The sequence below is a fragment of the Neovison vison genome, chromosome 2 (genome assembly GCF_020171115.1).
Source record: "Neovison vison isolate M4711 chromosome 2, ASM_NN_V1, whole genome shotgun sequence".
NCBI lineage: Eukaryota > Metazoa > Chordata > Mammalia > Carnivora > Mustelidae > Neogale > Neogale vison.
The window spans coordinates 183,562,108-183,585,969 of NC_058092.1; the positions used below are offsets into that span (position 1 = coordinate 183,562,108).

The following is a 23,862-nucleotide window of genomic DNA, read 5'->3' on the forward strand; positions in this document are numbered from 1 at the left end:
GGCTCTATAGTTTGCACGTATTAGAGAATTAGTAAATAACAGCAGCCTGCTTTTGAGCTGCTATACATTCTCTTATCTGTAGCCCTTAGGAAAAAATAACACCATTTAAGCAAGTTTTGAGTATAAAACTTGTAGTATGAAAGCTAACTGAAAAGGGGCATTGCATGTGACCTATCATTGATGTTTTTCATTCTAAGTTCAGAATACTTTTCTGATTAAAATTAATTTTTTGGTTAAAATTGACTTTGTTATTTGTAAAGTTGCCAGGAAGGATTAAAACGTTGAAAGGAAAAAATGCTGTTTGTGTCTTTGTAGTATGTCAGAAGTATAAATCTGCCAATTCTTTGAGTTGATTTCTTGAAATTATAATCTTTTTGTTTATATAGGATTAATAATAACAAAAAAGCAAGCTCAGAATTTAGGAAAGCATTGTCTCCTTTGATCATAGTATCGCCCTGTGACCTGCAGAGTTTTGAGAGGATCATTAGCTTGCTTGCTGTTACTCTGCCACCTGAGGACAGAACTGAGGCTTGGGGAAAGTTCTTTGCTCTAGACGTAGGTACTGCACCAAAGCTAACTTCCTTTGGGGGAACTCCCATCTTTCCAGATACTCTGGGTTTAATTCATTTCTTTTGTGTATCCATTTATTTTTTATTATCAGGAGAGTATGTATTTTATTCAATATTAACACTCAGTAGGTATTTGAATGCTTTCTACTAAATGCCACACACTACTCCTAGCTACTATGTCTTCAGTGGTGAGCAAAGGATAAAGTGTCTGTCCTCCTGGAGTTCAGTCAGGGATTCAGGTATTAAATAAGCACACACTATAACAGATGATGAAGTAATAAAACTACATGGTGTTGTGAGGCCTAAATTTGGAGACTCTAGTTTCAATTTAGGAACGTATGGGAGGCCTCTTTATGGAAATGAGTCAGACTGAGATTCAGAGGCTGAGTTAGTTAGGTTAAGGATACTTGGTCTAGGACAAGAAGGAACCTGGCAGATTTGATGAACTTGAATAATTTGAGGCTGGTGTGACTGGAGAGATGATAGACCAGATATGTGCAGGCCATGTCAGGGAATACAGTGTGTGTGTGTGTGTGTGTGTGCGCGCACGTGCGCGCACATGCACTTGTGCACTCACGTGTGCATATATTTAAAATAACATTTCATTGAAGTACACAAGAGTGCACAGATAAGTGTACAGAAGAATAAGTGCATAAAGTGATCAAACCTGTGTGTGAAGTGCTCATATAAAAGCAAACAGCGTAATTAGCACCCCAGAAACTACCTTTATGCTCTCTTCTAACCACTTCCTGACTTCTGATGTTATAGTGTGCGCTACATGTTTTTGACTTTTTAATAAATGTAATTCTATAGTATGTGTGAAAGTTATTATTGTGTATAGTTGTGTCTCATCCCTTTGCCTACTGTATGAATATAGAATAAAATTTATGTATCCATTCTCTTGTTGATGGATATTTGGATTGTTTCCTATTTGGGGCTTTATGAACCAAGATATTATTAACAATTTTATATTTGTTTCCTGGTTCATGTATGTAAGAGTTTCTCTTTAGGGTATCTATCTAGGGTATATATCTATTCTGGGTCGTGGGATATGTATATCTTAACCAGGTAATACCAACAATTTTTTTTAAATATTTTATTTATTTAACAGACAGAGATCAGAAGTAGGGAGAGAGGCAGGCAGAGAGAGGGGGAGGCAGGCTCCCTGCTGAGCAAAGAGTCTGATGCAGGGCTCCATCCCAGGACCCTGAGATCATGACCTGAGCCGAAGGTAGAGGCTTTAACCCACTGAGTCACCCAGGTGCCCCAAATACCAACTATTTTCTAAAGTAGTTCCAATTTATACTCTTACCAGCCCACTGAAGGATTTTAAACAGAAAATTATGAGATTTATGTTTTTAAGAGATGATTGTGGTTGTGTAGGGCAGACTAAGAAGGGATGTAGGATGACAACATAGAGGATGGTTGGTATAAATTAAAAAAGAAAATACTAGGGGCACCTGGGTAGCTCAGTGGGTTAAGCCTCTGCCTTCCGCTCAGGTCATGGTCTTAGGGTCCTAGGATCGAGCCCCGCATGGGGCGCTCTGCTCAGCAGGGAGCCTGCTTCCTCCCCACCCCCTGCCTTCTTGTGATCTCTGTCAAATAAATAAATAAATAAATAAATCTTTAAAAATAAAAAGACTAGAATACCAGCTTTCTTTAGTAACAAAAATGATCCCAAACTGTATCTGATATTGGAATTACTAATGGAGTCCATATTATTATCAACTAATGTGTTTTGGCATTCATAAGCAGTTGATTTTTGTCTTTATATTTCTGTCATATTAGGATTTCCATAACAAGGCTTACACATTTTCTTTGGAAAAATTCACAGAAATTTAGTCTTCTCCATTAGAGCCAGTTTTATTTCAAGGGTTTTTACAATGTAACACATCCTGGTCAGACCTATATAGCAGTGCATTTTATAGTAAATAGTACATTATAATAATTCATTTGGATTTGTATGAGTACTGCATAATTTGGGTTGTATGAGTGCTGCATATGAAATAACAGCATAGAAGTATAACTAGAGATAACTTTTCAAGTCCAAATGTTAAGAATTAATTTTTTAGATTTCTGGTATAGTAGTAATTGATTATTTATAGTGGTTACCTGTGGAAATGATTGAAATTATAGCATGTTTAAATTTTAGTTTTCTTTTTGTCTTTTAAAAAACCGTGGTAGGGGCGCCTGGGTGGCTCAGTGGGTTAAGCCGCTGCCTTCGGCTCAGGTCATGATCTCAGGGTCCTGGGATCGAGCCCTGCATCGGGCTCTCTGCTCAGCAGAGAGCCTGCTTCCCTTCCTCTCTCTCTCTGCCTGCCTCTCCATCTACTTGTGATTTCTCTCTGTCAAATAAATAAATAAAATCTTTAAAAAAAAAAATAATAAAAAAAAAGTATTTATAAAAAACCGTGGTAAAAAACATGCAATATGAATTTGTTCTCTTAACATATTTTAATGTACAATACAGTATTAGCTGTATATACATTGTTATACTAAATTTGTTTAGTTTTGAGGTTGAATTTGATGTAAGTTCTTACTTCCATGTTGAACTTACAGATTCGCATTCTATTTAACTGTAGGTAAGAGATACTTAGATTTGTATTATAAAATGTAGTGACTGACAAAACATAATTATGAGCGTTTTCCTTTTATATTTCCTTTTATTTTCCTTTTTTATTTCAGAGTTTTCTTGGAGGCTTTTTTGGACCCATTTGTGAGATTGATGTTGTCCTTAATGATGGGGAGACCAGGAAAATGGCCGAAATGAAAACTGAAGATGGCAAAGTAGAAAAACACTATCTTTTCTATGACGGAGAATCTGTTTCAGGAAAGGTAAATCTTTTGTTTGTGAGAAGTACCTAGGTGTAAGATATTAGAATTAATCACCAAAGTTGTCTGTACTGTTTCTAAATTTGAATGATTTTGTTAGAGGTGGAAAGTTTTTTTTTAAGATTTTATTTATTTATTTGACAGAGATCACAAGTAGGCGGAGAGCCAGGCAGAGAGTGAGAGGGAGAAATAGGCTTCCCGAGCTAGAGTTCAATACGGGGCTTGATCCCAGGACCCTGAGATCAGGACCTGAGCTGAAGGCAGAGGCTTAACCCACTGAGCCACTCAGTTGCCCCAAGGTGGAAAGTTTTTTTTAGAAGTTCAGCTAAAATCCTTGATTCATTAGCGCATTTACAAGAAAAAGTCTTAAAGTGGAGGGGTTACAGGAGCAGAGTCTAAAATTGCAAGCAGGGGCGCCTGGGTGGCTCAGTGGGTTAAAGCCTGCTGATTTTTATAATATAGTTCCTTGTGTTTCTTAATTGTTTAGTTTTGCATCCTTAAAAAGATTGATAACGTTTTTAAAATCTCTTTTAATCTCAGATTCCCTCTTCATGCCTTTCTTATACTTTGAAGAACCGGAGACACTTAACTATAGAGTTCTCTGTGATTGCATACTCATGATACAGTTGTTGCCTGTAAATTGGTAGCTGGATCTAGAAGCTTGATCTGAGTCAAGTTCAATTCTTTTGGCAAGAGTATATGTGGTGGTGTGTTTTGTTTTTTTTTTAAATCGGGAGTGCATGATGTTTGGTTTTCTCTTTTTTTTTTTTTACAAGTGTTGTAACTGCTGTTAATATTGATTGATTCCTGGCATACTTTTAGAATAGGTTATTAAATAGGTGACTTATGAGTGCTCTGATAAGAAAACTTTAAAGAAAGAGAAGAAAACAAGCATTGGTTACCTGTGACCCAGCAGGTTCACTAAGAACAAGTCTACGTTTTCTGAAATATCTGAGTATAATAAAAAGATCATTGGCTTACAGTTGGAAGATCTAATCTTGACTTTACCACTGTCTTGGTAGGTAACTCTGGGCAGTCATTTAACTTTCTGGATCTCAGAATAAAATTAAGAAAGTTGGACTGAATAATTGGTTTCTAAACTTGGTTTTGCATTATAGTGTCTCTGCATAACAATTCCTCATACCCTAGATGTAACAATTCCTCATACCCTAGATGTAATTTTGAAGTTCTGAGAGTCTGATATCCCAACCAAAGCAAGAATAAAATCCTTTTATGATATTCTTGACGTGTGAATTTCTGTCTGCATGCTTTTTTTCCCCAGATCTTTGTTTTTTTCAAGAAATATTTTTTTAGAGCAGTTTTAGGTTTATAACAAAATTGAGAGGGAAGTATGGGTATTTCCTATATGCCTACTGCCCCTACACATGCATAGCATCTCCCATGATTGATGTCACTTGCCACAATGGCACAATTTTTACCAAGGATGATCCTACATTGACACATCATAATCACCCAGTCCATAGTTTACCTGAGGGTTCACTCTGGGTGTTGTTATTCTGTGGGTTTAGACAAATGTATAATGACATATGTCCATCATTATAATGTCATATGGAGTATATTCATTGCCCTAAAAGTTCTCTTTGTTCTGCCTATTCATCTCTCCTGTCTCGCCTGCCAGACCACTGACCTTTATGTTGTTCCTGTAGTTTTGTTTTTTGCAGCATGTCATGTAGTTGGAATCATACAGTATCTAGCATCTTCATACTGTCTTCTTTCACTTAGTAATATACGTTTAAGGTTCCTCTGTGTCTTCACAGCTTTATAACTCCTTTATCTTTAGTGTTGAATAATAGTCTATTATCAGGATGTACCACAGTTTTACCCATCCATTCACCTACTGAACAATATCTTGCTTGCTTCCAAGCTTTGGCAGTTATGAATGAAGCTCATATAAACATCTGTATGCAGGTTTTTGTATAGGCATAAGTTTTCAACCCCTTTGGATGAATACCCAGGAGTGTGCTTGCTGGATTGTATGGTAAGCTTATCTTTAGTGCTATAAGACACTGCCAAACTGTCTTTCAGTGTAGTTCTACTATTTTTCATTCCTTGAATGAGAGTTCCCGTTGCTCCACATCCCTGCCAGCATTTGGTGTTGTCAGTGTTCTGGATTTGGTCCCATTTTAATAGGTGTGTAATTGGTAATACGATGTTGAACATCTTTTCTATGTCTCTTGGCCAAGTGTCTGTCTTCTTTAGTGAGGTGTCTGTTCAGATCATCTGCCTACTTTTTTTTTTTTTAAAGATTTTATTTATTTATTTGACAGAGAGAAATCACAAGTAGGCAGAGAGGCAGGCAGAGAGAGAGAGAGGGAAGCAGGCTCCCTGCTGAGCAGAGAGCCCGATGCGGGACTCGATCCCAGGACTCTGAGATCATGACCTGAGCCGAAGGCAGCGGCTTAACCCACTGAGCCACCCAGGCGCCCCTCATCTGCCTACTTTTTAATTGGATTGTTTGTTTTCTTGTTTTAAGAGTTCTATGTATGTTTTGGATAACAGTCCTTTCCGAGATCTGTCTTCTGCAAATATTTTTTCTCAGTCTATGGCTTTTCTTCTCATGGTCTCACTCTTTTGGTTGTTACATGGTATTAATTTTGATTTCCCTGACATCCATTGAAGTTGACCAGCTTTTCATAGACTTACTGGCCATTTGTTATCTTTCATGAAGTGCCTATTCTAGTTTTTAGGGGGTGAGGAGAGCTTGATTTTCTACTCAATTGACTTTTTTCCTTATTGATGAGTAATATTTTAGTGTGTGTGTTCTTGGTACAAGGCTTTTTTTTTTTTTTAAGATTTTATTTATTTATTTGACAGAGAGAGATCACAAGTAGGCAGAGAGGCAGGCAGAGAGAGAGAGGAGGAAGCAGGCTCCCTGCTGAGCAGAGAGCCCGATGCGGGACTCGATCCCAGGATCCTGAGATCATGACCTGAGCCGAAGGCAGCGGCTTAACCCACTGAGCCACCCAGGCGCCCGGTACAAGGCTTTTATGCTTCTTAGTGTAGGGTCTTTTGTATATGTGTTGTAAATATTTTCTCTCAGTTTCTGGTGTGACTTTTCATTATCTTACTGGTGTCTTTTGATGAATAGTTCTTAACTTTAATAGGTGATAAATGTTATGTTTCCTTTTTGTTGGTGTGTTTTGTATTCTATTTAAGAAATCTTTGCCTAGGGCGCCTGGGTAGCTCAGTGGGTTAAAGCCTCTGCCTTCGGCTCGGTTCGTGATCCCAGGGTCCTGGGATCGAGGCCCGCATCGGGCTCTCTGCTCGGCTGGGAGCTTGCTTCCTCCTCTCTCTCTGCCTGCTTTTCTGCCTACTTGTGATCTCTGTCTGTTAAATAAATAAAAATCTTTAAAAAAAAAAAAGAAAGAAAGAAATCTTTGCCTACCTTATGGGCATGAAGATATTCTCCTGTTATCTTTCTCCTACAATTTTTTTTTTAATTTTACATTTCACATTTAGATCTTCAGATTGCTTGGAGTTGCTTTTGTCTTTGCAACCTAGGAATTAAGGCTAGTTTCCCCCCCCCCTTTTTTTTTACTCTCCTGTATGGGTATCTCATGAATCTAGAACATTTATCCTTTCCTTCACTGCACTGCAGTATCACCTTTGTCATAGCAGAGGTTGTGTGATTCTTTTTCAACCTCTCTGTTCTGTTCCATTGGTCTATTTGCAGCATTTACTTTCTTTTCTTTAAAAAAAAAAAGCCTGTTGAGTATAATAACATACCAAGAAATTCACCCTATTAGAATGTACAAGTCAGTGTTTTTACTATATTTGCAGAATTGTGCAGCCATCACCACTAATTCCATAACATTTTCATCACCCCAAAAGACATACCATATCATTAGCATTCACTTTCTTAGTGAATAGGTTATTTGTGCCCTCATTTGTGTGTTGAAACCTTGGGACATGATCTGTCATGAGGACAGAGCCCTCATGAATGGGGTTAGTGCTCTTATATCCCTTATACCTTCAGCCATGTAAGAACACAGTGAAAAGACAGCCATCCTTGAACCACAAAAAGAACTCTCTCCAAATCTGCTAGCACATTGATCTTCAACTTCCCAGCCTCCTGAACTGTGAACAGTAAATTTCTGTTGTTTATAAGCCACCCTTGTCTACAGTATTTTGTGACAGCAACCCGAATGAACTGAGACACCTAGGAACCACTAATCTACAAATCTGATTTCTTTCTCTATGGATTGGCCTATTCTGGACATTTTATATAAATGGAATCATACAATATATAGCCTTTTCTGTCTGACTCCTTTCACTTAGCGTGATGCTTTAAAGGTTCATTTTAAAAAAATTGGTAAACATATACATATTATAAAATTTGCTATTTTAACCAATTTGCCATTTTAACCATTTTAAAGTATACAATTCAGTGGCATTAATTACATTGACAAGGTTGTACAACCATCACCACTATTTCCAAAGTTTGTTCATCACCCCACATAGAAACTTGGTACCTGTTAAACAACTACCCATTGACTTTTTCTCCCAGTCCCTGGGTACCTCTGGTCCCCTTTGTTTTTCTGTAAATTTGACTGTTCTAGTTATTTCTTAAAGGTGGTCATATAAGGGCGCCTGGGTGGCTTGGTGGGTTGGGCCTCTGCCTTCGGCTCAGGTCATGATCTCAGGATCCTGGGATTGAGCTCCGTATTGGGCTCTCTGCACCGTGGGGAGCCTACTTCCCCCTCCTTCTCTGCCTGCCTTTCTGCCTACTTGTGATCTTTTTCTGTCGAATAAATAAAATTCTTTTTAAAAAAAAGTGGTCATATAAGATTTATCCTTTTGTGTCTGACTTATTTCCTTTAGCATAATGTTTTCAAGCTTCATTCATGTAGTATGTATCAGACCCCTTTTTTTTAAACGATTAACTAGTATTCCAATATATATCCATGTGGAATATGAATATACCACATCTCCTTTATGAGCTCATCAGTTGCAGACAGTTGGGTTTCTACTTTTTGACTATTACTAATAATGCTGTACATTTGTGGACAAGTTTTTGTGTGAATACATGTTTTCATTTCTCTTGGATGTAAATGTAGGAGTGGAATTGGTGGGTCATGTGTTAACTTTGTGTTTAACTTTTAGAGGAGTTGCCAATCTTTTCCAAAGCAGCTGCATTATTTTACATTCTTTCCAATGATGTATATGGGTTCCAGTTTCTTTAGTTTCTTGGCAGCACTTAATATTGTCTGCGTTTTTCATTATGGCCATTTTAGTGGGTATGAAGTGGTATCTCATTATGGTTTTGGTTTGCATTTCCCTAATAACTAATACTGAGCATCTTTTCACATGCTTATTGCTGGTGAAATCTTTGGAGAAAACTCTTTTTATATCCTTTGACCTTTTTTATTTGGTTGCCTTTTTATTGTGAGTTGCAGGAATTCTTTATATATGCTGGATACAAGTCCATTATCATTATATTTCACAAATATTTTCTCCTGTTTTCTGAATTGTCTTCACCTTCCTTCCTTTCTTTCTTCTTCTTCTTCTTCTTCTTTTTTTTTTTTTTTGTCTTCACTTTCTTGATGGTGTCTTTGAAGCACTAAAGTTTTAAATTTTTATGAAGTTCCAATTTATCTATTTTTTGGTTGCTCATACATTGGTGTTATTTGAGAAACCATTGTCCATCCAAAGCAGTGAAGATTTATACCTCTGTTTTCTTCTGAGAGTTTTGTAATTGTCTTACATAGGTTTTTGATCCATTTCAAGTTAATACTTGTTTATGGCATGAGGTAGAGATCCAACTTCATTCTTTTGTACGTTGATATTCAGTTCCAGCAATATTGTTAAAAAGAATATTTATTCCCCACTGAATTGTTTGGGGACTCTTGTAGCATATACTTTTAAAACTAAAATTAATTGCTGTCTGTTAAAAGCCTTTTGGAGATTTTTTGGAAGCATATTTTTTTCCAAAGATTTTATTCACTTGAGAGAGAGGGGGAGTGAGCAAGAGCAGGAGGAGGGGCAGAGGGAGAGAGAGAGAAGCAGACTCCCCCCTGAGCAGGGAGCCCAGTGGAGGGCTCAATCTCAGGACCCTGGGATCCTGACCTGAGCCACAGGCAGACATTTAACCAACTGACCCACCCAGTTGCCCTGTTTTTGAAGCATTTCTTAAGACAAGTGGGACTGTGTCTGCTTAGCGGGGAGCCTGCTTCCTCCTCTCTCTCTGCCTGCCTCTCTGCCTGCTTGTGATCTCGCTCTGCCAAATAAATAAATAAAATCTTAAAAAAAAAAAAAAGACAAGTGGGACTGTGTATATTATTACAAGATAAATAGAGAAATTCTTGAAAGGTACTTACTCAGATTTTTTTTTTAATCCTTAGGTAGAATATTTACTGCTTCATTCATGTTCAAGTGACTGTTCTTCCTTAAGGCTAGAACAGTTGTAGTGTATCCTAAATTTTTTATGCTTTAGGAATATATTTGAGCTAGGTATCCTCTTTTCGAAATACAGCTTGTATCACTTTTTACCTTCTGAATTATTTTGAGAGAGTCTTACTAGATTGCCTGATTAACTATTGAGACATAATAATTGTGAAAAATTTGGTAGTAATGTGGGTATATTTCTGGTGGGTTCATAAGTTATAATTCCTTAAGATCCTTTCAGATTGGACAGTGATAAGTAAATTGTCTTAAAGAGGTGTTGCCAGTGCCATGTCACTTATAATGAACTCTGTATTCCTTATTACAAAAGTGAACAATGACATATGTTTATTCTGAGATTGTAGGGCTTTATAGTTTAATTCTTTAAACAAAGAATATTATCTCAGTATCTTTCATCAACATGAATATGGACCACATTCTTCTGGCAGCAGTGGGAAATGAATTTTGGAAAACCACAGTATTCAGCAACAGTAAAGTGCAGATATCTCAGTAATTTACTGTAAATGATCCTGTAAATGGTGTGTAATACATTGATAGGTGTTTGTCTTAAACACAATGCAGATGAATTTTACTCTTTACACAGCTCCTGAAGACAGCATTATTGGAGACATCTACAGAATATTAGCTGCTAAAGATGTTGAAGAATGAGCTTTGAGATTGGCTTGTTAGAACAGTAAATATGTTTTATATAGTTTCCCTGTGTTTTGCTTTCATGGCCTTTTTAAAAGAGGTATACATTGTCTTACCTTTCTCAAATTACTAATAGCAAAGGGAAAAAATAGTAACTTTAAATTGGTAGATCACCTTCACTAAGTGATCAAAGTTAAAATAACCACTTGGCATCATGTACTTCCTAATAAGATACACTGAGAAGGACACAACTTCCTTTCTGTGATATTCTTGCCAAAAGTGCATAAGCTGAGTCTGACTGTGATAAAACCTCAAACCCAAATTGAGGGCTGTTCTACAAAATAAGTGACCTGTATTCTTAAAAAAAAAACATCAAGGTCAAGAAAGGCAATGACTGGGGCGCCTGGGTGGCTTAGTTGGTTAAGCATCTGATTCTTGATTGTGGCCTAGGTCATGCTCTGTGGGTCCTGAGATTCAGGATTCAGTCCTGTGTTGGGCTCAGTGCTGAGCGTAGAGCCTGCTTAAGATTCTCTCCCTCTGCCCCTCCCCACCTATGTGTGCACGTACTCTCAAAAAAGAAAAAGTCAATGACTGAGAAATGTTTGAGATTAAAGGAGACTAAAGGGACATAACTATATGTAATGTGATTCTGGATTGGAGCCTGGGCAGGAGAAAAAAGGGTGTAAAGTACATTATTGGGACAGTTGTTGGAAATTGAATATAAACTGTGGAGTTACAAGTTTCCTGATTTTGAAAATTGCACCGTGATTAAGAGATTATTTTCTTAGGTACACATGAAGTATTTATGGGTAGAGGAGCATGGTATCTTCAAATTACTCTCAATTGATTAAAAAAAAAGTTGTATATGTATGCATGCACATCTTATATAGAGAGAGAATGATAATTTATAAATTTTTTTAAAAGATTTTATTTATTTAGTATATGTGCTGCCGAAGCGAGCACAAAAATATTTTATTTATTTATTTGACAGATCACAAGTAGGCAGAGAGGTAGGCAGAGAGAGAGAGAAAGAGAGGAGGAAGCAGGCTCCCTGCTGAGCAGAGAGCCCGATGCGGGGCTCGATCCCAGGACCCTGGAATCATGACCTGAGCCGAAGGCAGAGGCTTTAACCCACTGAGCCACCCAGGCACCCTGATAATTTATAAATTTTATATAATTTATATATAATATACATAAATATAATAAAATTATATTTTGTCATATGTGACAAAATACAAACATGGTAAATCTGTGTACAGGTTATGTGGGATTTCCTTGTACTATTCTTGGCACTATTTTATGTTTGAAATTATAATAGAAGTTACGGAAGTGTAACAGTTAGTATTAATGTTCTTAACTCAGTTCACAATCTTAGTTTCATTTATATTTCTATGCTCCATTGCAGAACAGCTTTTAAATAAAAATGCTTGATTATGCATACCAACTCTGGGATCCTTCAGATTCCATAATATCTTGCATTAGGCTTAAAAGCAACTGTGTTTTGACATCAGTGGGAGACTAAGGACAATTTCAGAGTTTAGGCAATTTGGTAGAAAAATGGAATGACTTTGAATTTCTTTGAAATAAAAGTATCGTGTACTTATGTGCTTTATTAGGGTAAATTAGGGAATAGTTCTAATTACTGCCTGGCTTGTGAAATAGTTGCGAGTTAGGCTTGTATTATTTGTGGTTCAAACCGAAAATTCAACTTGTTAGTGTGTGAAGCCTCTAACTATACTTTCTTCTTTAAAATAAGTATTTTTCTGAGTTTGAAAGTATTAGTTGCCTGTTGTAAAAAAAAAACAAAACACAAAACCTTGGATACTACAAAGAAAACAAAATTTCTCATACATCCCAGAAGTAACTGCTTTAATAGTATTTCTTCTGTGTAATCAAAAAATACATAATTGGCATTATTCTTGTGTACAATTTGACCATGCTTCCTTCATGTAACATATCATGCACATTTTCTCACATCATTAAAAATTCTTTGATCTTATTGTTTTTAAAGTTTAATAATTTTCCATCATATGATGTACCACAATTTATTTAACTATTTACTTCTTTCTCTGAGATATTAATTTGGAAGGCAAGTAACTAACTTATTCTGGTTACAGATTTGGAAGATTTAGAAAATTGAGTATTTTATTTAATAGACTTACAAACAGAAGTAACTGGATCTCTGTTTTTATTGGCCCTTGATTACTCTTTTCTTTTGAGAAGCATTTAAAAAAGCTTTTAAGAGTCATGTTAACAATATTTTTTATAGTAAAGAATAAATCTGGAAGTGTGCTTTTTTGTATGTTAGTTCATCTTTAAACATTTGGAAATTTTAAAAATATGTATGTACTTTATAAATATTTTGTCAAATTAAGAAGTTTATAAAATCAAAATTTATAAAATTAAGGCTTCCATTTGGCAGATGTGAATTTAGGATTTCAGAGTTGTATATTTCACTTCAAAAATATGTAAGATAAATCATACAATTTCAACCTTTAGACATTCTATTTTTAGAGTGAGTAGCAGATTCAGGGGAATAAGTGTTGCTTTTAAAGTTAGGAATTATAATAATATATTTTTGGTTACAAAGAGCTGAAAGTGATCTTTAGGTAAATTCTTGAAATTAGTGATTACCTTACATTAAAATGTTATTGTGTAGAATTGTTTAACTATTTGACCAGAAAACACATCTGAGTGGTTGCAGATTTTTCCTTTTTTGATTTGAGTCTTTATAGCTCTCCAACTTATAAAGGATTCCTTCCTAACAAAGCAGGTGCTTTTAAGCGTATGTTTAAGTGATTGTATATGAGTAAGTTATACCTTCTCTGATTCTGTAAAGTCATAACGATCTTGGTATGTGGTGGTGTCTCAAACTTCAGAAATGAATCCCTGAAATACTTATATATTGCATTCATCTGGAAGGAATCTGTTAGTAGGCCCACTCAAAGGATTGTTAACATCTTTTACAATTTCATGTTTTGGCAGGTAAACCTAGCCTTTAAGCAACCTGGAAAGAGGCTAGAGCACCAAGGAATTAGAATTGAATTTGTAGGTCAAATTGGTGAGTTTTAAAATAGTACTACTTTTTTTTTTTTTTTAATGATAACTGAGTTTGAAGTTGGATTTGAGTTGGATTTGGCACTTAAATTTTGAATTAGAGATTAGTTTCATGGAAGGAAGGAATTGATTTTGGATAGTAAAAGGATTTATTTTATAAACATTAAATCATACTTCTTTGAATTGTATTAAATAATATTTGACTCATCGTGCCTTTATTTGTTATTAAACTTAATTACTAAAAGTAAAAGGAGTTATGTAAATTACCAGCCTTGAAAAATAATTCAAGTAAATTAGTTGACTCACTGAAATTTCCATCTGCCTATATTTTTCACCAGCTTTACAAAAACTACCAGTGTCACCTTCATCCTTCACTTTCTAATTACCCATGCCATTTGTCTTCCTAACCTAATGTGAGCCTGTAGCCAGACTCACCTGTCAGAAAATTGCATGTGAAAAGGAAAGATATAATAATTCTTCTTGACTTAGATCACATTGTGTAGATTTCCACATATGGATTTCAGAGGCATTCTTGGTTTAGTAGAAGTTAAACTGTATAAATCTTTTGGTACTGCAGGTTGAGAAAGAGAAAAGAAAATGGGTCTTTCTAGTACAGTATACATAGTTTTAAATCTAGCTTTCTAAGATGTACTACACATTTTTAAAGTATCAAAATTATAATCAGATTTGTTTATATATCTATTCCAGATGAGATTATACTTGAGGGGCAAGTTATAGTAATTCACTGATAGTTGATAAGTCTTTTTTATATTACGGTGTATCAAGATAATATATTTGCCTAACTAAAGCAAAACAACGAATGCTTTTTGCCTTGAACGGAGGAAGTTCAAATAATTGCTGGAAATGTGTCTGTTAAAGCAGCTTCATTTTGGGCAAGCCCTAACTACATTAAAGGAATGAATACATCTTCTATAATAGAAATTTTCATTGTGCTATGTGGCTTGAATTTTTTTATGCCTAGGTGGACCATAATGAGGATGATGGAATTTATGTTATAGCTCTAGTAGATTAGGGACAAGTCCAACTAATTCTTTTGGTAAAAATTACTTGCTTTGGAGGTAGAAGTTTGGGTTTTAATGAAATAGATACTAAGTATAATTGGTCTTTTTTTTTTTTTTGCTTAAAATTTTGTAGAACTTTTCAATGACAAGAGTAATACTCATGAATTTGTAAACCTAGTGAAAGAACTAGCCTTGCCTGGAGAATTGACTCAGAGCAGAAGTTATGATTTTGAATTTATGCAAGTTGAAAAGCCATATGAATCTTACATCGGTGCCAATGTTCGCTTGAGGTATGAATGTATATTAACAACCGTAGATGGTGTCAAAACCAGAAAGTAATGGCTACTATCAAATGTCTTACTAGAACTTTAATTATAATTCTGGACTGATAGACTTCAGATTTTTAAGAATTCTGCCACATATTTTGTCTACCTAATGCCCACCTGAGGTAATAAGAACCTTCTCTCGTAGATTTAAACACCGCCATCATGAGAAGTTTTAATTATATACTTCCTTTGTATGAATCTTCCCCTACGTACTTCCTTTGTCTTGTAAACAGAATTACCTCAAAATCTATTAGTTTCCCAGCAGATCTCATTTGGTATATGGTAGGAAGTAATAGATTTCCTCAGGTAGGCATGACCATAGCACTTCAGATGCATCTTAAAAAGCACATACACTTTTCTTAAAATTGCACTTTGTATTTTTTTTTTTTTTTGAGGGTGGAAGCATTTAAAGATCAGAATTCTTTTGTGAAGTAAGTTGATCCCAAAGGATCAGCAAGGAGAAAGCTGAGTTGCAGTTAATGTCTGTTTGTTTAAAATACTAAAATTTATCATAGGAGATTTAACTTACCTCTTGGTTGACTTTGTAGGTATTTTCTTAAAGTGACAATAGTAAGAAGACTGACAGACTTGATAAAAGAATATGATCTTATTGTTCACCAGCTTGCCACATATCCTGATGTTAACAACTCAATTAAGATGGAAGTAGGCATTGAAGATTGTCTACACATAGAATTTGAATATAATAAATCAAAGTAAGTATCTTTAACAACAGAAAACTTAAGAAATAAGCTTTTCAGGGCTTTGTAAATTGGTCAAAGTAAAGATAGAATTGACATTAATTTGATGTTAACAGCCTAAAAATCTTTGAGTGGAGAGTCTGTCTTCTTGACTCAGTGCAGGTGTCTTTCATATTCAATTCCTAATAAGTCTCTGATTGGTCATTTTTTGTAGAGGATCTTACTATCTCAGAAGGCAACTAATCCCTTCTCTCTGTAAAAATTTTCCTTACTGCGTTGGTATAACTTTATCCTAGTCATCTCTTTAAACAAAATACCTTTTTCTGCCTGCATAAGTAGTACCTTTTCATTATTGAAAACTTTGGCAAGGGGTACCTGGGTGGCTCAGTGGGTTAAAGCCTCTGCCTTTGGCTCAGGTCATGAACTCAGGGTCCTGGGATCAAGCCCTGCATCAGGCTCTCTGCTCATCGGGGAGCCTGCTTCCCCTCCTCTCTCTGCCTGCCTCTCTGCCTGCTTGTGATCTCTCTCCCTCTGTCAAATTAATATATAAAATCTTTAAAAAAAATTTTTTTTGGGGGGCAATGTAGTGGCACCTGGGTGACTCAGTGGGTTAAGTGTCCCCTTCTGGCTCAGGTCATGATCCTAGCGTCCTGGGATGGAGCCCTGTATCCAACTCCCCTCAGTGGGGAGTCTGCTTCTCCCTCTCCTCTCGTGTTCTCTCTCGCTATCTCTGTCTCTCTCTCTCTCTGAAATAAAAAAAATGAAATCTTTTAAAAATAAAGAAAAAAAGTTTTGGCATTGTGAAAGATCCCATTTTTAACTTTATTATTTTTATAAATTTTACCACTTAATCACAATTAAGATCTCTTGCATATCTTTTCATAGAGAGGGAAAGGTATGTATTATGTTTATATGTGTTGTGTTTTTACAGAAATGGGCTCCTGTTTTGTTTATTGTTTAATGCCTTTTTAAAACTTTATTATGGAAAAATTCAAGCATAGACCAGTATGAGCAGTACAGTGAATCCTCAGGTACCAAGTGCCCAGCTCCAACTCAGTACACTGTCAGATCTGTTTTATCTGGATCCAGCCCTCACACTCCCAATAGATTATATTGAAGCCAACTCCAGACACAGAAGTTCATCCATAAAAATTGTATATCATTTTAAACATAATATTGTTATATCTAAAAATAATAATTTCTTAATATCTGTATATATCTAGTCAGTGTTCATGTGTTACTGATTGTCTCATAAAATGTCATTTTTCCCCCCTACATGCTTTATTCACATCAGTATCCAGACAAGATTTGTTCAAATCCAGGGCATCCAGACACATGGCATTTGGTTGTTTGACACTTAAATTTCTTTCAATTTAATTTATAAGTTCCCCTTCTATTTTTTTTTTCCACTAAAGTTTATTTGTTGAAGAAATGGATGTATATTCTTTCATCACCTTCCTGTGTACTCTTCTGTTACATGACTTTTTTAGTTGTCACTCACCAGTTTATATCACTAAAAATGTGATATAAGCATGCCTTCAGAGTCTTAAATTATATTGTGAATAAAATTGTCAAATTGTTTAGGACCTAAAACTTATCACTGGAATCCTCCCTTCAAGCCAGCATAATTACACTGATCAACTCCTGGGATGATATTTTGAGATTCAAACCTGGGAGAAGGTTAAAAAGCCCTCTGGGGATTGTAGTAATTTCCAGGTTTATTTATTTTTAAAGATTTTATTTATTTATTTGACAGAGATCACAAGTAGGCAGAGAGGCAAGCAGAGAGAGGGGGGGAAGCAGGCTCCTCACTGAGCAGAGATCCAGATGTGGGGCTTGATCCCAGGACCCTGGGATCATGACCTGAGCTGAAGGCAGAGGCTTAACCCACTGAGCCACCCAGGTGCCCCAATTTCCAGGTTTATTAGCATGTCATTTCAGAGTACATGGGAAAGGACTTTGATGACTAGCTGTCATAGCAACTGACTCAGCCTGTGGTGTCTCTCTCTATGGGCAAGTGCTTTGTTAGCTGCACTCTTCTAGCACTTAGAGTAAGAAGGTCACTAAATTCTTGTGTAGAGTTTTAATGTTCAGAAACATCTTTATAATCCAAATAAATATTGCAAGCATAACAATCTTAATTATCTGTGCTTAAGTTCTTTGGAAAGTAACCTCTAAGTAAAGGACCCGTAGTTAATAAGGCAAATTCTTCTCTTTGAGGTATGTTGATGGGCAAGTAAAAGCTTGATTTCCTGTTTTTATAGTAAAATGGTGAATATTTTTTGGAAAAAAAGTTAAATGATATGGTTAGTCAAAATGGTATTTTTTTAAAAAAGACTTTATATATTTGAGAGAGAGAGCATGAGTGTGGGGGGACAGAGGGAGAGGGACAAGCAGACTCCCCACTGAATGGGGAAATGGACGCAGAGCTTGATCCCAGGACCCTGAGATCATAACCTGGGCTGAAGGCAGATGCCGAACCACCTGAACCACCCCAGAATGGTATTCTTAAATAGTTAATGTCACAAAGATTCTACTAAAGCCTTTTGGGACATATTTCACATTTTTTTTTAAGGTTTTTTTTTTTTTTTTTACTTATTTTAGAGGTAGAGTGGGAGGGACAGAGGGAGAGGGAGAGAAAATACAAAGCAGACTCCACACAGAGCCTAGAGCTTGACATGGGCTAAGTCTCCCGACCCTGAGATTGCAGTGTGAGTCGAAACCAAGAGTCTGATGCTTACCCGACTACACCACTCAGGCGCTCCTTTTGATTGTTTTTTAAACTGATATTTGGTAAATGAGGTATGTTCTTTCCCCAAAGGTATCATCTAAAGGATGTGATTGTTGGAAAAATTTACTTTTTATTAGTAAGAATAAAAATCCAACATATGGAGTTGCAACTGATCAAAAAAGAGATCACAGGAATTGGTAAGTCAAAAAGAGTATTTGAATTAAAATTCCTGTCTTAAAATTTTTTAAATCTTAAAATATTGTTTAGATATACAATAAATATACATATTGGATACTAATTTTGAGACTTAATATTACTTAAGATGTATGCTTTTTTAAAAATTAATTTTTGAATAGGTTATAAATTCGCATGGTTCAAAAAGTTTAAAAGATTATATAGTAAAAAGTATCCTATTTGTGTACTCCAGCTATTCATAGGTCATGTTTATAAGTTTTAAAATATTTCTTGATACTTATATATACACAGTAACTATCCCTATATTATACCCTTCCCCCTGCCTTTAAGTTAAATGTTTATGTACGATACATATTTTGCTTTTTTGCTTACTATATATTAGAGATCTTTCCATATTAATGTGTGGAGTATTTCCTCATCATTTTTATAGTACTCCTTTCCATGGGTATACTAGAATTTAACCAGTCTGCTACAGGTTGTTTCCAGTCACTTGTTACTCCAAACAGCACTTCACTTAATAATGTCATTTTGCATGTGTGCAGGGGTGTGTGTGAGGTAAAAATCTTCTTTTTTCCAATTTATTTATTTTCAGAAAAACAGTATTCATCATTTTTTCACCACACCCAGTGCTCCATGCAAGCCGTGCCCTCTATAATACCCACCACCTGGTACCCCAAACTCCCACCCCTCCGCCACTTCAAACCCCTCAGATTGTTTTTCAGAATCCATAGTCTCTCATGGTTCACCACCCCTTCCAATTTACCCAAAAGCACATATCCTCCCCAATGTCCATAACCCTACCCCCCTTCTCCCAATCCCCCTCTCCCCAGCAACCCACAGTTTGTTTCGTGAGATTAAGAGTCACTTATGGTTTGTCTCCCTCCCTATCCCATCTTGTTTCATGGATTCTTCTCCTACCCACTTAAGCCCCCATGTTGCATCACCACTTCCTCATATCAGGGAGATCATATGATAGTTGTCTTTCTCCGCTTGACTTATTTCGCTGAGCATGATACGCTCTAGTTCCATCCATGTTGTCGCAAATGGCAAGATTTCGTTTCTTTTGATGGCTGCATAGTATTCCATTGTGTATATATACCACATCTTCTTGATCCATTCATCTGTTGATGGACATCTAGGTTCTTTCCATAGTTTGGCTATTGTGGACATTGCTGCTATAAACATTCGGGTGCACGTGCCCCTTTGGATCACTACGTTTGTATCTTTAGGGTAAATACCCAGTAGTGCAATTGCTGGGTCATAGGGCAGTTCTATTTTCAACATGAGATAAAAATCTTAAAAGTAGAATTGTTCTTTCAAGGAGTATATTTATTTGTAGTTTTGGTACATATCAGTTTGTCCTCTTTAGGGGTTGTACCAATTTGTATTATTACCAGCAAGAAATGTAGAAGAAACCTCTTTTTCCTTTATTCTTTTTTTTTTTTCTGTGATTTTATTTATTTGAGAGAGAGAGAACACACATGAGCAGGGGGAAGTGCAGAGGGGGAGGGAGAAGCAGATTCCCCACTGAGCAGGGAGCCTGACCAGGACCCTGGCTGGGGTCATGACCTGGGCTGAAGGCAGATGCTTAACTGACTGAGCCACCCAGGTGCCCCTTTTCCTCCTATTCTTACCAATACAACATTAGAAAATTTTTAGCTGATCTTATGGGTAGGGGAAGAAAGTTCCTCATTGTAGTTTAGTTTTCTCCTTCCGAATGAGGGTAAGCATCTTTTCATGTGTATAAAAGCTATTTTTATTTCTTTTCTGTATATATTGCCTATATCCTGTGTTCCATCTCTATCGAATTATTAGTCTTTTTTTCTGATATGTAGAAACTCTGTATATATTAGAGAAATCAATTCCCTTTTCTGTATTAAAGCAGCAAAAGAGGCATCTGGGTGACGTTCATTAAGGATCTGCCTTTGGCTCAGGTCATGATCCCAGGGTCCTGGGATTGAGCCCTGCATCCAGCTCCCCGCTCAACGGGGAGCCTGCTTCTCCCTCTTCCTCTGCTGCTCTCCCAGCTTGTGCTCTCTTGCTCACTCTCTTTGTCTAATAAATAAAAAAATCTTTATAAATAAATACATAAACTTAAATAAATGCAGCAAAAATTTCCCCAGTTTGTCTTGCTTAAGATGGTTTTTGCCGTGTAGAAGTTCTTTTTGTTTGTGTTGTCAGATTTACCAGTTTTTACTAATATGGACTCTAGGTTTTATGCCAGAGGTTTTATGCCTCCTTGTGCCTTTTTCACACGGAGGTTCTAAAAGTAATTTTCTGCGCTTTGATTATCCTAAAATAATGTAGTTTGGGGATTTTGTTTAAATTCTTAATTTCTTTGGAATTTGTCTTGATATAGATTCAACTTTAGTTTTTTCCAGATGGCTAACCAGTTGCCCCAGAATTATTTGTAACTGCTTTTTAATTTTAATTAGTGTATAGGTTGAATTGGTCTCATTTGTTGGATTTTTGCTGAAAATAATTTTAGGCCACGCTTTTTAAGAATTTACAATTGGAATCATAATTAGAAACATCTGTGATTTCTTAATCTCTATTTTCACCTAATAAAAGTTGAGGTGATTTAAAGATACTAAAATCAAATGTCAGGTTTCTTTTCATTGTTTAAAAAGAAATTAGTTAAACACTTTTTCTGGTTAAAAATTGTGCTGATTCTAGAAAAGTTTAAATAAAAAATAATCTGTACTCATCATTCAAAACAGTTTACTTGTCTTTGCATATTATATAGTTTACAACGTTGGAATCATTAATGTATGTTTTGGTATACTTTTTTCATTTTTATAGACTTTTTACAGATGTCTGGGTCAGATAATCTCTTAGAAGATGAACACCTAAATTTAAAAGAATTATGTCAATCAGGTTCTCAATTTGATGTTTTCTCCATGTTAGAGTTAACTGACTGAAAGAAGACAGTTTGGGTATTGCAGAGAAAACTAGCATGACAATCGTTATTTCTTATGTATATTGCTAGTTTTGATAGAAGAAACTCTATGGAGAAGATTCTGAACTATATATATTTGGTAAGAAGAGAGTGAAACCTTCAGTCGAGTGATAAGTATGTTAAGTGTAGATCAAGAAATAGAAAAGAATAAGTTTCACAAAATAGGAAGATAAATTAGTACTAAAATAAGTAATTGGAAAATAAAAGGTTGGAAATTGTATTCTGGAAATATTGAACTTCATATCACTTACATTATTTTTTTTAATGTCATTTACATTTTTGTGCTAGGACCCAGTACCACCACAGAAACAGAAACAATTGCTAAATATGAAATAATGGATGGCGCACCAGTAAAAGGTAACAGACTTCCCATTTACTTCTTTTGTGTGATAGGTGGTACACATAGCAGGGTTCGTGGCAGTTTCGTTTGGAAGTATTTATGCAGTGTAAAAATATTTGTGAATTCTTTTTTTTTTTCTTTAAGATTTTATTTATTTGTCAGAGAGAGAGAGTGAGCACAGGCAGACAGAATGGCAGGCAGAGGCAGAGGGGAGAAGCAGGCTGCCTGCTGAAAAAGGAGCCTGATGTGGGACCTGGATCCCAGTACGCTGGGATTATGACCTGAGCAGAAGTCAGCAGCTTAAGCAACTGAGCCACCCAGGCGTCCCAGTATTTGTGAATTCTTAAATGATTTTTATAATGATGTTTTTAAAATAATCTTTGTATAGATACTAAAAGACTGTAATAGTACTTTCAAGTCTGAAATAAGGTTTAATTTTTTTACTTAGTTTAAATTTTAGTATTTAGAGACTCTGGTGGCTCAGTTAGTTGATCCTCTTTCTCTTGATCTTAGCTCAGGTCTTGATCTCAGGTTTGTGAGTTCAAGGCCGACACTAGGCTGGGCACTGGTCTCTACACCAGGCGTGGAGCCTATTAAAAAAAAAAAGAAAGAAAATGTAAATTTAGTATTTAGAAGAGACATTTATATATTATCTTTTCTCTACTTCTGAATTTATAATACTTTGTCTTCTGTTACAATAGTTTATCTTGGTAAGTCTTTTTTATTAATGCTGAATACAAGGTGCTGTAGAGCTGAGCATTCATTTTGTGGGTTTCTGTAGTCCTTATAGCCCCCAAGAAAACAAGCATTTTCAGTATTATCTTCAGTATCCAAGATAATAAAGCCAGTATTTATAATTTTACTTTTTTTAAGATTCTAAATTTTTTTTTAGTAATCACTATACCCAACATGGGGCTCGAATTTATAGCCATGAGATCAATAGTCACATGCTCAGGGTGCTTGGGTGGCTCAGTGGGTCAAGCATCTGCTTCAGGCTCTGGTCATGATCCCAGGGTTCTGCTCAGTGGAGAGCCTGCTTCTCCCTCTCCCTCTGCCTGTTGCTCTCACTGCTTGTGCTCTCTTTCTCTGTCCAATGAATGAATGAATGAATGAATGAATAAAATCTTAAAAAAAAAAAGTCACATGCTCTACTGACTGAGCCAGGCAGGTGCCCCAGTATTTATCATTTTACATTTGTATGTTTGGCTTTTTCTCACTCTATTAGTAGTTCTTTTAAAAAGTAGCTGTCGGGGCTCCTGGGTGGCTCAGTGGGTTAAAGCCTTTGCCTTCAGTTTGGGTCATGATCCCAGGGTCCTGGGATCGAGCCCCACATCAGGCTCTCTGCTCAGTGGCGAGCCTGCTTCCCCCATCTCACTCCACCTGCCTCTCTGCCTACTTGTGATTTCTCTCTGTCAAATAAATAAATAAAATTTAAAAAAATAAAATTTTTTAAAAAAAGTAGCTATCATTTATTGTCAACTGTAGGTGAGGCATTGTACTCTGAGGTGCTCTGATATTTCCTTTAACTTAGGTGATGGTATCTCTTACTCTACAGATTAAACTGAGTTACAGAGAGGTTAAAAAACTTGTCGAAGTGTAGGGGAGGCAGACCTTTACCTCTCCCCATCCTAGTATTTCAGCTGGGACTCTCAGAAGGACAGATTAATAAGGGAAAAAAAGTTTATCAATGCGTGCAATGCACATCATGCAGGAAAAACCTCAACAAAAAATAACCAAAACAGTGGCTTAGAATTTCAGCATACATAGCATCTTCAAAAGAACAATAAATTTTGAGATCTGACTGGACAAGGGAAGGTAGTTGCAGGCTTCCAGGGGTGTGGCAAGCTGTGCAAAGGTAAATAAATCTGAGGGAGGAAACAAATGGAGTAAGGTTTATTTGCCAATTCCTGATCAGCCTTCTCTGGGCTAATGAGAATATGTCTTCATTAAAAGAATTTATAGCCTGCCTTTAGGCAGAAAATAGGGAGCCTTTTCTGCTCTTTGCTACTTTTTAATTGCCTTCAGCTCAAAATAATTTTTATGTCAAAGAGGCAGATTTTGTGGTGACATAATCTGGTTT

General features: G+C 36.1%; 1 protein-coding gene across 1 annotated transcript in view; it reads left to right on the top strand.

Moving 5' to 3' along the window:
* Positions 1–23,862, top strand: part of VPS26A (VPS26, retromer complex component A) — a 32,082-nt gene that overhangs the window by 3,096 nt on the left and 5,124 nt on the right. Inside the window, exons 2-7 of the mRNA XM_044239665.1 lie at positions 3,255–3,404; positions 13,440–13,515; positions 14,667–14,823; positions 15,408–15,572; positions 18,379–18,485; positions 21,731–21,799. Coding sequence (XP_044095600.1) covers positions 3,255–3,404; positions 13,440–13,515; positions 14,667–14,823; positions 15,408–15,572; positions 18,379–18,485; positions 21,731–21,799 — 724 coding nt within the window. The remainder of the gene's footprint in view (positions 1–3,254; positions 3,405–13,439; positions 13,516–14,666; positions 14,824–15,407; positions 15,573–18,378; positions 18,486–21,730; positions 21,800–23,862) is intronic.